Source organism: Budorcas taxicolor, chromosome 12 (assembly GCF_023091745.1).
Source record: "Budorcas taxicolor isolate Tak-1 chromosome 12, Takin1.1, whole genome shotgun sequence".
Classification (NCBI taxonomy): Eukaryota; Metazoa; Chordata; class Mammalia; order Artiodactyla; family Bovidae; genus Budorcas; species Budorcas taxicolor.
The window spans coordinates 48,580,743-48,595,470 of NC_068921.1; the positions used below are offsets into that span (position 1 = coordinate 48,580,743).

A 14,728-nucleotide genomic window follows, 5' to 3' on the forward strand; every position below is an offset into this window, starting at 1 on the left:
AAAATTGTTTTGCATTTTTGTTTTCGGACTTCCGTTTTGGTTAAATAACTGCAGATTCCTTTAAAAAAAAAAAAAAAAAACACTAACTTTAATCACAGCACAGAGGGCAAAGTATGCGTAGACACTAGAGATTCAGTCCTGGCTCCCTCACCCTAGGGAAGTGATGCTAGAACAGTTAGCATCTACAGAGCCCAGTTTCTTCTGCAAAATTAAGGAATTCTAACTCATGTTCTCTAGCTGGTCAGTGAGTCTGTTTACTCACTCCAGAATACTCCTGCCTTAGAATCTGTTCACTTGTTATTTACTCTGCCTCGCGGGCTGTTCCTTCAGATAACCTAGTGAATTGACCTTCTATCTCTTTAGGGCTCTCCTAACAGATAACCTTATCAGAATTCAAATGCCTTATATGAAATTATAAATGCTGTGTACCACCTCCACCCTACCCAGTACCCTTATCTGTTTCCCTTACTTCCATAGCACTTCCCTTCTTCAGAGGTGTGCGTATGTTGTGTGCACTTGTGTTCACATGCTCAGCCCTATCCATCTCTTGGTGATCTCATGGATGGTAACCTGCCACACTCCTGTCCACATGATTTCCAAGGCAAGATTACTGGAGTGGGTGCCATTTCCTTCTCTAAAGGATCTTTCCAACCCAGGGATTTAACCCACAGCCATTTAATGCAAGTTAAATAATCCACATTTAACCTGCATTGGCAGGCGGATTCTTTACCACTGAGCCACCAGCGAAGCTCTCTTCAGAGGTATTATTCACTTACTGTCTGTGTTCTCTCACTTCCTCCACTAGAATATAAGCACCACAAAATCAATGATTTGTCTATTTTATTCAATGCTGTTCTAGTGTATAAAAAAGTCCCTTGCAGGCACTGTGCTACAAGCCCTGGAGATTCAAGGAGGACATGTTATCTGTCCTCTGAACAGCTCAATATATGGGAGAGTCTCATGTGAATGGACACAGGGGTGTCTATAAATATACACATATGTACATACATGCAGATATATAAAGCTCTTTACATGTATCTTTACACCACAAGCTCCTGTGTCTAACTGTGGAAGCTGTGGGTAGCTGGGCAGCTAGGCAGCACCATTCATAGAAATGGCACCCTTTGGGATGCACAGTGGTCAACCTGCACCACCATACTGAGCTTTCTGGAGACTGAAATGTGTAAGACACAAAGTTGATGATGCCATTCCCGTGTAAAATCTATTGATGTCTCTCCACTGTTTACAGAATACAGTCATCATTCCTGATCAGGTCCCTACATACCTCCCGAAGCAGCTTCACCTCCCAGCTCTTCATCACACTCAGCTCCATGCCAGTCACTGAACTTGTGCAATCCTACCACGTGTCTCTGCTCTACTCTGGATGAGCTACGTGTCCTTTCCTTTCTTCCTTCATGCTTTCATTCCTTTGGGCTTTAATTTGCCTCGTGTAGGTTTATTCTGAGCTCCTTATGATAAGGTACTGTGAATCAGTCATCCTGTATCTCCAGCAGCTAACTCAGAGTTGAATAAATGAATTCATTATTCACCAAATGAAGACATGACTTAATTTGCTAATTCACGAAACAGCTCAAATATCAAATTATTATAAAAACTGATCACACTTTTTTAAGTGAAAGAGGGACCAACAGGATCTCATCAAAGCAGATAAAAGTGTTGGTAGAAGAATACAGGCTTCATTTTGCTATTAAACAACCAGGGATTGAGTTACTCCATGATCATTTTCTTTCTTTTTTTTTTTTAATCTTGCAAGAATGTTGGGTTGATGAAGGCTAAGTGAACACTTTAGACTTTATCTATATTCATTCACAAAAAATCAGGGGCTCTTTTGAACTACCTTAGAAGAAGAGCAACATAGAAGTGTTTATTTCCTTGGCAAGACAGTGAATGCCTCTCAGATTTACCCATCAGCAGCAGCCTCATCAGCCATGATGTCTATCATTAGTCTGGTAGAGAGCTAGCTTTCACCTGCAGAACTGAACCAAAGCTATTTCTCTGGTAAGACATGATGTGGGACTTTGAAGGTGTTCCAAACACATAATCGGCTTCCCAGGTGGCACTAGTGGTGAAGAACCCACCTGCCAATGCAGGAGACGCAGGTTCAATTCCTGGGCAGGCTATAGTCCATAGGTTTGCCAAGAGTCAGACATGAATGAAGCGACTTATCAGGCACTCACACAAACACAACAGGCTTATTAAATAAAAATATAGGTTTGTAAGATGAGACAAGAATTTGGGAAATATTTAAAACGAAAGAACTGCAATTATTTGACGTACTGAGCTCTGTGGCTAGTCTCTGGGCACAGTCACCTCAACTGGGTTTGTTCTAATCAGCAGATAACAGAAAAGGCATGGCCCAATGCCTTCAAATTCTTCAGTTGAAGAAGCAAAATTAGATGACACAGTACCATCTCAGCCCTTGAACAAGCTTCTCCTTTTATAGACTGACAGAAAGCAATTCTGAAAAGGATGTTCATTTTAGAAATGTCAGCACATGTGTTTATACTGAAATAATCATTTCTTAAAATAATACCAACAGTGTTATATAAAGAACACTCTAATATATTTGTACTTTATTTCTTTACATATCAATATAAGGTTATGTGTGAGTCACGAAGTGGAATACCTTTTTAAGAATCATTTCTGAGAAGGCATTTGATTGAATTATCTCCCTCTTAAGTGCTAGTTGCTGTCATGTCTGACTCTTTGTGAACCCCATGGACTGTAGCCCTCCAGACTCCTCTGTCCATGGCATTCTCCAGACAAGAATACTGGAATTGGTAACCATTCCCTTCTCCCGGGGATGTTCCTGCTCCAGAGATTGAACCTGAGTCTCCTACACTGCAGGAAGATTCTTTACTATCTGAGCCACCAGGGAATCCCCACTTCCCCTTACATCAGATTACATTTAAAGTAACAGTGAGTTTTAAAATGAAATAAAAATCAGAAATTATTTCATAAAAGTTGTATTCTTATTGGGATTCAAGTCTCAAAAAAACTGTGAATATTAGATAGCTATGGTTTAGAGATTTTAAAGCCACAGCATAAAAACAGGAGCTGTCTTCATAAAGGAATCTGGTTTATAGTCAGATAAACTTTGATTTCAAAATGAGCTCTGCAAACTACCAGCTGCAGGACCTCTGGAGACAGACTAAACCTCTCTGGGCTTCCTTTTCTTTATTTGTGCATAAAAAAGGGAGCACAGGGCGAATTAAACGGAAACTGTGTGAGTTTTTATAGAATCTGCCTAAAACTAGGCAGCCAGTGGCTTCCCAGGTGGCTTAGTGGTAAAGAATCTGCCTGCTAACGCAGGAGATGTAAGAGGCGCGGGTTCCATCCCTGGGTAGGAAAGATCCCATAGAGAATGAAATGGCAACCCACTCCAGTATTCCCGCCTGGAAAATATCATGGACAGAGGAGCCTGGGGTGCTACAGTCCATTGGGCCGGAAAGAGTCGGACATGACTGAGCACACACACACTCACAGTCAGTCAGTAACAGCTTTTTCTTTCTCTTATCTCTAGGATTGTTCTCTACAATCATTTAAAAGACATTAACCCAGTTAGATGCAAGGAAATTGAGAAATAAAGATCAAGAATTTTAAAATAAGGACAATGAGAAACACGCAATCGCCATCAAAAACCTACAAGATTTCTGACTTTTCTTTGATCATCAGATGCAACTTTCTAAATTAAGAACCATGATGTTTGAACAAGTAACAGAATCTGAAGTAACAGGACAGATAACTTGCCGCCACATCTGTTCTTTCAAAGAGCATCTAAGTGAAAATGTAACAAAGATATATGACTCTTCATTTCCAGAATTCACAAATTGTTTTGCTTTAAGAAGGGCACTTGACACAAGCAATATAATAAAAACAGGGGGAAGAAAGCAATGTTTTAATTAGCTTAAATGTAATCGACAAGGAGCCATTTAAAAGAATATCCTTTTACCAGGTGCAGATTTTAGGGATGCTAACTAAAGCAAAAAGCTGCTGCTGCTACTAATTTATGTTGCCTTTTTTTTTTTTTTTTTTTCCCACCCTCTGAGAGTTATTATCAAGATCAGTCAGGGTAGAGAATTCAGATACCATGTGAGTTAAAAAATAACGTGCATTTACCAACTCTGCAAAAACTGACCCTGAAAAAAACAAGTCCAGCTCTTTAACACCTTCATTTGCTTTCCTCACCCTCTGCTCTACCCTTTCCCACTTCACTCTTACCGAAAGTATCATGACTAGATCTTTTCCTTTCAGTTTAAGGCTTGTTCCTGGTTGACTAGAAATTCTCTGAGGAAGGCCCTCTTTCAGCTATTTGTTTTCATTTATACTTTAATTTGAAGGAAGTTGATTATTCTACTAGCATCACCAAATGAGAATGAAGGTTTAGAACTAGAAAGAAGAAAAAGGGGTACAGAAATTAGAGGCTCTGGGTAAGAAAGCCAAATTTTACCTATTTAAAAAATAGTTTTGCTGAGGGTTAGAGTTAATTATAATAATTTGCTCTAATCATGTGCCTGTACTTCTCTTTTTCCAAACATTTATTTCATAATTATGTTTGTCAAGTAGCTAAGGGTAATGACCCTATTACAGCATCAGAGGGAGGGAAAAAAAAAAAAAAAAAACCCAGACCAAAGCAAAACAGATGTTCAATGAATTTCTGGAAATTGGCTCTGTCACAATTACTGGATACCTGTCTCTGGCTTAGACAGTGCCTCCACAATTGAAATACAAGAAGGGCCTCTCTATGGCCAGCTCTTCCCACTTATCTGAATTCACTGATGCTGAGCTGATGAAGGAGAAGCAAATGAACCAATGAAAATAGTTGAAATGAACAGTTCAAGAACAGTTCAGGAGCCTCTCTATAAAAATCTATTTGATGGAAGTGAACTCAGGTTGCTGCTCAAGCCACCAACCAGTGTTCTTTTTTAAAGACAAGACTCGCTAAACATATTATGGTGAGGAGAGATGCAACTTTGGCTAACAACTCCTGCATTTCAAATCAAAGGAAAAATATTAAACTGAAGACTTACAGCATTTATTTTAAAAGCCAGTAACATGTATAATACCAAATATTTTAAAACAGCATTTAATAGCATATTAAGGTTTATGCAATGTAAATATAGTGTCAAAAAGTGAGCCACCAAATCAAAAATTTAAACTATGGTGACAACTACAGAGGCAAGGCTATGAACCTGAATGTGAAAGGAGACGAAGAAGAGATAAGGTTGGAGAGAGTCATCTTGTGGGGTTAGCACCTTGTCTGAAGGACAAGACAAGTTTAATTCCTCTCTGCTTATCAGTCTTTCCTAATATCTTCCTACCGCATCTTCCCCCTTTCTTCCTTGACACTACCATGGGGGCCAATGAGGTAAGAACTCTTCCTAAACCATGGCTTTAATTAGAGAGATAAATGTGTTTCGGTTGCCCAGGGCTTTCACAATGTGCTAAGGACTTCCCTGGTGGCTCAGAGGGCAAAGCATCTTGCTTACAATGTGGGAGACCTGGATTCGATCCCTGGGTCAGGAAGATCCTCTGGAGAAGGAAACGGCAACCCTCTCCAGTACTCTTGCCTAGAAAATCCCATGGACAGAGGAGCCTGGCAAGCTACAGTCCACTGGGTTGCAAAGAGTTGGACAGGAGTGAGCGATTTCACTTTCACCTCTAGTGAACACAAACCCTTGATTTTATCACCTGTCTACCTACAGACATCCTTCTCACCTAAGGAAAGTTCTGAAAGTGCCAGAAATAGATGCACAGATATCTTTTGAAATCCTCTCGGCTGGTACATGCTGAAACAATGTTCTGTCCTCTTATGATGGGATACATTATTGTATTGAGCACAGTATAATGCAATTTTGCTTGTTTGTTCGTTGTCCAGCTTTTGTGTTAATAGACGGCATCATGACCCAAAGGCAAACACAAAAAGAGGAAAGAGAAATAGTGAAACAGATATGCACGAAAAATTAAAGAGAAATTAAGAGAAGAAGAGAAACACATGTCCACTGAAAGTTAACTCTGGGTAAACCTAAGTTCCTTTGTTGGCAAAGTAATGTCTCTGCTTTTGAATATGCTATCTAGGTTGGTCATAACTTTTCTTCCAAGGAGTAAGCGTCTTTTAATTTCATGGCTGCCATCACCATCTGCAGTGATTTTGGAGCCCCCCAAAATAAAGTCTGACACGGTTTCCACTGTTTCCCCATCTATTTCCCATGAAGGGATGGGACCAGATGCCATGATCTTCGTTTTCTGAATGTTGAGCTTTAAGCCAACTTTTTCACTCTCCTCTCTCACTTTCATCAAGAGGCTTTTTAGTTCTTTTTCACTTTCTGCCATAAGGGTGGTGTCATCTGCATATCTGAGGTCCGTCTAGTCAAGACTATGGTTTTTCCTGTGGTCATGTATGGATGTGAGAGTTGGACTGTGAGGAAAGCTGACCGCCAAAGAATTGATGCTTTTGAACTGTGGTGCTGGAGAAGACTCTTGAGAGTCCCTTGGACTGCAAAGAGATCCAACCAGTCCATCCTGAATGAGATCAGTCCTGGGTGTTCTTTGGAAGGAATGATGCTAAAGCTGAAACTCCAGTACTTTGGTCACCTCATGCGAAGAGTTGACTCACTGGAAAAGACTCTGATGCTGGGAGGGATTGGGGGCACGAGGAAAAGGGGACAACCGAGGATGAGATGGTTGGATGGCATCACTGACTCGGACATGAGTTTGAGTGAACTCCGGGAGTTGGTGATGGACAGGCAGGCCTGGCGTGCTGTGATTCATGGGGTGGCAGAGTCGGACACGATTGAGTGACTGAACTGAAACCTAAGGACAGTTTTGTTTTTTTTTAATTCTCTAACAAGGACTATATACTTATTTGTCTGAGCCTAAAATTTTCCTCAACATATTGTAACAAGTTTTGAAACGCACCTACATTTAAGAGGTCTCTGTAGAACATTCTTTTCACTTCACCTCACAGTATCTTATCACTTCTCAGTTTTTACACACACATATTCCTTCTTGAATGATGCTTAATTAACTATTGATGGGTCCTGGCATTCTAGGGCTTCCCAAGTGACAGCTCAGTATTCTTTACTAATCGTTTAATGAATACAGTTACATGAATAATGAATCTGGCATTTCCCTAGATACACATGCAACTTTTGTAATAGTAATAAAGGCAGGCATATGCACAGTAGGAACAAAGTATCGTGGCTTCCAAACGTTTTCACAAAGCAGATCAGAGAAGTTACGCTGAAAATGAAGCTCCAATTCCTGAGGCTGCTGTTGAAAGTTTCATATTAAAATTTACTATTATATTATCAGCACATAATACTAGAAGCATAAAAAGTGATTATATTTGAGAAGCTAGTACCATTATTTGCTCTATCAGCTCCAAATGGAATAAGTATAACTTAGATTTTAGTAATCACACTGCCAAACCCTAACATCTGAAATAAAAGAAACACACATATCCAGAACATATGTACACACAAATTATGTATATATTACATGGCACAGAAAGACAAGTGTGATTAAAATGTCTGTGAAATTTATGATTCATCTCAGAATTGAACCTTTTCAACAGTCTGTCTAATTTTACAGGTGAGAAAATGGAATCCCTGACCTTAAGATTTCGCTCCCACAAAACCACAATTGCTGTGCTGATCACCACACAGAGAAACTAGGTTACTACAACCAGTTATTTAAACAATGGGAGAAGACAGTGTTTTTATACATGTTCAAGTGGAAGAATATGATTGTTAACAGACATCACAGGGCACTCACAGAAAATGACCTGTTCTGTGAGTTAGAAGTTCTAAACCTTGTCTTATCACCACTTATAATATGACCTTGGACGAGTCACTGAACTTCCCTGATCCTCAGTGTCTTCAATAGTGATATTAGCATAATGACATCTGCAATATTTGTATTTCCTAGTTGTCACTATACACTATACTATACACTATTACTATTATTGTAACAACTATCTATCATTAGCAATACTACTAATTTTACCCTCCTTGACGCTTTTATCTGTCAAAATTTTTCAATTCAACTTTTATGCCATGTAACCACATCACACCCTCACAGTTGTCCTGTAAGGTAAGCAGTCTTTCTTATTACAGATGAAGAAACACCTCACAGTGGCTAACTTGACAGATGTCACATGGCTACTAAGAGCTTGAATGTAAATTTGAATCCAAATCTAACTGCAAATTTCATTAGATTCACAATGTATTGTTTCCTCAAATATATATATTTGTGTGTATACACATACATATATAATGTAAATATATAATACCTAGTGCCTATATAATATGGAGGTATATTATTCATTTTATACCACACACAAATACCCACATATAGGCTCTAAATTCTAAAATGTTTCAAAAAAAATTTTTTTTTAAATTTCAAGACCTAATTCATGAAAGAGAGTAGCTATTTAGTCAATACTTGGGAAAAAAGAATTAATACATGGGAGGTAACCAAGATTATTTTAAGTAAAATGTTAATGAACTTTCGTGTCTACAGTAATAGTGGCTTAATTTAGATCCTCCTCTTCTTTAAGACTATGTTATTAAAAATTATGCTAGAAAAAAAATTATGCTAGAGACAAAATACACGTGGACTAGTTTCTAGACACAGAATTGACAATGATGAAAAAGCAGCTACATTCAATAAACGAGGGCTAAAATCTAACTCTGTGTTGCAGTTAAAGGAGCAAGAAAGAGCCCTTCAAAAATTACATATGATTTGAGTTTTTCAATGAGGTAACATATTATCTTCAAAATTTTAAATTTCAAAAAATCTATCGTATTTTTTCCTATCAACACAAGATAATAATGCTTGTCGGTTTTATTTCTCTTGACTGTTTTATATGAAAATGATAAAGATGATAATTAGATAGTGACATTCAAAAAGAATAAAAAATATTATATATTTCTTTTCAGAGCTGGGAAGGTGTGGGAAGTATTAAAAAATAAGTCTCATTTCTATTGAAACGCAAATATTTAACTACGTAAAACACTCTAGGATTCCCCTGATCTCCTCCCAAAGAACACAGGGTGAATGGAAAGATGCTGACACATGTACCCAGTCAGAGCTAGAATGACAGGTCTGGGGAAGGAGATGCTGCTGTTTCCATTATCCATCGAACACCTTGGCAATTCTTATTTCATCCTGAGAATGCGATACTTACTCTTGTACTGCTCTGGCTATGGAAAGGGCCGTAGATCCAGTTTCATTAACGCTATCTAAGGTCACATTTGGCAGGTCATCATCATCACTGTCACTTTTACTTTGTCTGGGAGATAGGCCTCGGGGGTCCATTTGTGCTGGGAAAAAAAGGCATATATAATGAATTAAAATTAGTGTGCACAAAGTTAACCTTGTCCTGGACCAACATCAAGCATGGACTGTCTCTTCTGTGTATATCACACACATGGCATCCTCTAGAAATCCCAGGAATTAGTGAAAGCGACGTATTTTTATGGACTGAGCACTCACTGACTCTTTTCCCTTGTTCATCTGATTTATAAAACCGCCATCAGCTCTCGGTAGTTTCAGGGGATGATTACAGATTAGAACGTATAAAATCCATGATATTACCAACTTCTGAGTGGTCAGAAGATGATTAGGTAGCTCGTGAGTTATTGTTCTACCTTCTGGCTTCTTCTTGCTTCTGCTGCCAGAGTTCTGGCCATTTTCTTGCATCCTAACACTGCCTGGAAGGTGGCGAGCAGGAGGGAGAGGATTTGTTTGCTTATAGCTCACATCAGAAGCTTAGAGAAGAACAAGGCTTACAAGAGAAATATCAAGGTGTAGGTATTTTTCATATCACAGTGAATCCTTGTCTCATAGTTCACTGTTGCTCTAAGTGGAGATCTGAGAGCAGGAAAATAACAGAACTAGCAGCCTGTCATTTTAACTGTATTTACATGTGTTAGCCAGTGCCCTTCATCATTGTCCTGATCTCATTTTCCAAAACAGCGTTTCTAGGTAAGATTCTCCTTCACTGAATGCTTGCTGAGGCAAGAAATAGCCCAACGTTCTGACCCTTGTTGATAGGGACCACCAGATCTTTTCAAATGAGAGGGTTACCATCAACCTTTAATATATTAATATATATTTTTCAAAACTGGTTTCACTTCCACCTCCTCTTTATGAACAGCTTTAGCAACCACCAACTAGGAATTCCATCAGCCCTCACTTCAAGCACCAAAGAAGCACACCTTCTAAATTGAAAGCACTGTGCTAGCTACATAATTGCATTGCTAAAATATATGATTTCAACTCTCAGCCAGCTCCAACCAGAATCCTGCTCTTCAAACATGCCTACATAAGACTTCTAAAACCACTACTAGTTGCAAGGAAAAGCAAAATGAACTTAAAATCATGGTTACAATGACATTTGGGTACATTTACAGTTTCTTTTTTTTTTCCTCTTTTTTTTTTGTTTTGTTATTGTGCATCATACATCAGGTAGAGTCGCAGGGAAATGCTGATTTTTCCCATTTTCTTAACCCACAAAAGATAATTTCTTACGATTTTACCTAATACTGACTATATGACTAGAAAAACTGTATCTAGAGAGTTTTGACAGATTTCTAACTAAACTTGGTTAGGAAGGTGCTAATATCTGTTGAAATCTAAGATGTGAGTATACGTGACATACGTTTTGCAAGTATAAACATACCAAAATGCACTTTGAATAATGGAAGATTTTAGTAAATGTTGGCTAAATTAAAGAGAAAATAATAAAACTAATCTAAAGTAGTAGTCTTTTGCTGAGGACTTATCTGCCCCCCAAGTGACATCTGACGATGTCTAGAGACACAGTGATTCATCCAACTTGAAGGAAGGGAGATGCTACTGGTACCCACTAGGCAGATGCAAAGGATACTGTTAGATCTAATATAGTATGCAGGACAGTCATGGCCCCAAGACAAAGAGCCAGTCTAAACTATCAATGGCACCAGGCTGAGAAACTTTGATCTAGATATTTAAGAGTTTGGACAGAAAGGTATCACATCTGATAACTTTCAAACGCATAATAACTATGTCCTAGTTTCTAAGTCTCTAGCAAAGAAATCAAATCATACATTGGATTATCCATCTTTTCTGGGTCTATCCTCAAATAAAACAATTCACTGTCATGTGACTCATCACTGATCACTTCCACCAATACAGCCCTCACTTTCTTGAACACCAGAAATTATGCAATGATGCACATTAAGTTCTTGAATGCTATCTTTATACCACATGGTAAGACAAAGGCTGTTTCTTTTCCATTTGATCTCTAGAGAAGAGTCCCTAGCAGAGGGGTTGGAGAAACTCCTTGTAGAGGAAAGTAACCAATTTCACAACCACGTAATAACATACAGCTGCTTAGGCATTTGGTCATTCCAAAGGCAATGAAGGCATTAGATCATTTAAGATTTATTTTGGCTCCAGGCAATAGAAACTGGCTCAGGCTGCTTTATATTAAATGAATGCGCATGCACGCTAAGTCCCTTCAGTCATGTCCAATTCTTTGAGAACCTATGAACTGCAGCCCAACAGGCTCCTCTGTCCATGGAGTGTTTCCCAGACAAGAATACTAGAGTGAGTTGCTATGCCCTCCTCCATGGGAATCTTTCTGACCCAGGGACTGAACATCTCTTAAGTCTCCCACGTTGGCAGGTGGATACTTTACCACTGTGCCACCTGGGAAGCCCCTGGAATGATACTCAGCAGCTCACAGAAAGGAAGGCAAAGATGAACAGCTAGCACTCAAATAGCCCAAGACACAAGGATGATACAGACAGATCAACCAGAAATTCACAGATAAGTCTCCTGTTGTGCAATCCCACTACAAAATGATTCCTTTAACACTCGTTCATATTGCTAAATTTAGTCAATAAATTTAGTATCAGACTCATTGTGTGGTCTTACATATACCTGTGAAAATCAACAATTTAACATTTAAAGTTCTTGAAACACCATGCACTGAGACTCCTTTGCCAAGATATCAAATGAACAAATAGCCAAAGAAAAGAGGATATTTTTGGTGGTCCCATTTTCATCAAGACAAACAGAGATCACTTGGGAAGTCATATCACTCAAGGAAGAGACAGGCACTTAACCAGCAACCCATTTGGCTGGGAAAGTTAATCTCACGGCGTGACAGATTCCAAATAACTGGTGTGAGAGTTGATCATCTAAATTATGCTATGTTTATATCTTAATGAAAGCTTAAAATATGTTAAATATAATGCCTTTTCTGATGCACTTTTCAGGAACATTATAATTGAGGATCTCTTTCCAATATTTTCAATAAATATTATGAAATACATCTGCTGCCATCATGCTGGGAAACTCTTCTTACCCATACCTTCAGCCAAGTTGAGGAAGTAATTAGAAAAGCTTTTTTAAATCTGCATTGCTGATTAGGTCAGATGATTAGCTAATCTACATAGTTGCATAATTCCACTCTATTTTTATTAAATGTGGGGTAGGGGTATCTACCCTCCCTAACCTCCAACAGTCTTTGAGTTTTTCAGCTCATTTAGGGAACACTAATACTTTGAGGTGCCCACGGGAGAGAAAATGGAAAAGTTACCAGGGCATTAGAACCAAAAACATACCTCTCTCTCTGAGTAAGACAGCACCAAGTGAAAGCACTGAAAAGAATGCTAGAAGCATCTGAAAAGAATCTACAGTTCAGATTTTGTTCCTCTTAAATGAAAAAGGGATCAGACAGCAGTAGATGGTCTAACTCATTGCTGGACAAAGTGTCATCCCTGAGAGAGAGGTACTGGGGACATGGTGTGAAATTCACTCCATGTCATGAAATCCTGGGAAGGTAACTGCAGAAATCCAACACCTGAACCTGAACCTATTTACTCTTTCAACCTATTTAGTCCTTCAAACACCCACCTATGATCACTGTCACCATGAAGATCACTCCAATGAATACTGTCTCCTTGAATTCATGCCCTTGTGTGACTGCTTCCCCCAGCAACTGTGGACTTGGCTAGATGACCTGAAGTCATTCTAGATTGAGTGGACATATTCCAGCCACTAGATGACCGCATTCACAGGAGTGACTAGCATGACAACTGCCCAGCTAAACCCATTTCAAATGTTCGCCTTACAGAACTGTGAGTAAGTAAGAGTGCCATCTAGTCTTGGACTGGAGAATTTCATGGACTGTATAATCCATGGGGTTGCAAAGAGTTGGACACAACTGAGCGACTTTCACTTTCACATGCAAGTCTACTAAATTGGGGGTTGATTTGTCAGAGCACTCCAGGCTTCCCTGTTCTTCCCCATCTCCCTGAGTTTGCTCAAACTCACATCCATCGAGTCAATGATATCATCCAAACATCTCATCATCTGTCACCCCCTTCTCTTCCTGCCTTCAATCTTTCCCAGCATCAGTCTTTCCCAATGAGTCAGGTCTTCACATCAGGTGGCCAAAGTATTGGAGCTTCAGCATCAGTCCTTCCAATGAATATTCAGGGTTGATTTCCTTTAGGATTGACTGGTTTGATGTCCCTGCAGTCCAAGGGACTCTCAAGAGTCTTCTCCAGCACCACAGTTGCAAAGTATCAATTCTCTGGCTCTCAGCCTTCTTTATGGTCCAACTCTCACATCCATACATGACTACTGGAAATACCATAGCTTTTACTATATGGACCTTTGGATATGGCTGCATGTAGTCAATTAATACTTAGGACTTTATTATATGTGGGGTGATGGAGCACACTCTTCATAGTACATTTGTACAACTGATATGCTGACGTCATTTGGCTTCAGAATGTCAGTTGCTCAAATATAGGCTTGATTTTTCTAGCATATCAAGATAGATGATGAGAGAAAAATTCATAAGTAAATAAAGCTTGACTCAGAGGTCAGTGAACTCCAGGATCAGATCTGGCTCTTCTGGGTCTCACTCTACTTACTGATCCCTCCACGATGCTCTGTTGTCTTACTTTTTAAATTTTTGTTACTGCTAATGAGACTACTTCTCTACATAAAGCAAGTGTCATTGTCTATATAACCCCAGTGAAGATTTAAAAATCCAATCAATTATGTAAATCCTGTGATGTGGGTACTATGTTGATATACAAGCAATTTATTCATTTTCCCCAAATTCCTATCTGCACATTTGACAGAGTAATGGCTTCTTCTCCCATTATATTAAATAATAACTTCATAATGTTAGTATAATTCCCTAGTGCAAGGTCCTCTTCTAAGTGACAGCACCATTGGAACTCTCTGCAGCTTTCTAGACTATTGGTTATATCTTTTCATTTTCACTCCCAGCCTCTTAATTAATATTGACTGAGGGATTGAGGGGGAAACCAGTACCTGTGGTTGGTGATTTTTCTTTTGGCCAGCCAAAAATTAATTCTTGTATTTCACTAACACTTTGAGGGCTATTACATTCAACAGTTACACCTGATACACCTGTAAAGTCTTCTAATTTTCTTGACATGTTATCGTCAGTCCAGTCTTCTGCAGAATCAAAAGAAGCATTCTCCAGCACCACACCGTGCATTTCATTTCACTTTCTGTATCAGAATCAAACACTAAGGTTTTTTGTCTCTTTGCTGGTCTAATATTCACACTGTCTGAATCAGAACTATATGAAGAACTATCATGTTCTAAGACACTAGCACATATGTCGCTTGGACAATAACAGAAAGAAATCTACATAAAATTCACCAAA

General features: G+C 38.9%; 1 protein-coding gene across 1 annotated transcript in view; it reads right to left on the reverse strand.

Annotated features, from left to right (window-relative positions):
- The window catches only part of KLF12 (KLF transcription factor 12), a 411,252-nt gene that overhangs the window by 122,742 nt on the left and 273,782 nt on the right, over window positions 1-14,728 (reverse strand). Inside the window, exon 5 of the mRNA XM_052650108.1 lies at window positions 9,212-9,347. Within this exon, the coding sequence (XP_052506068.1) occupies window positions 9,212-9,347 (136 nt within the window). The remainder of the gene's footprint in view (window positions 1-9,211; window positions 9,348-14,728) is intronic.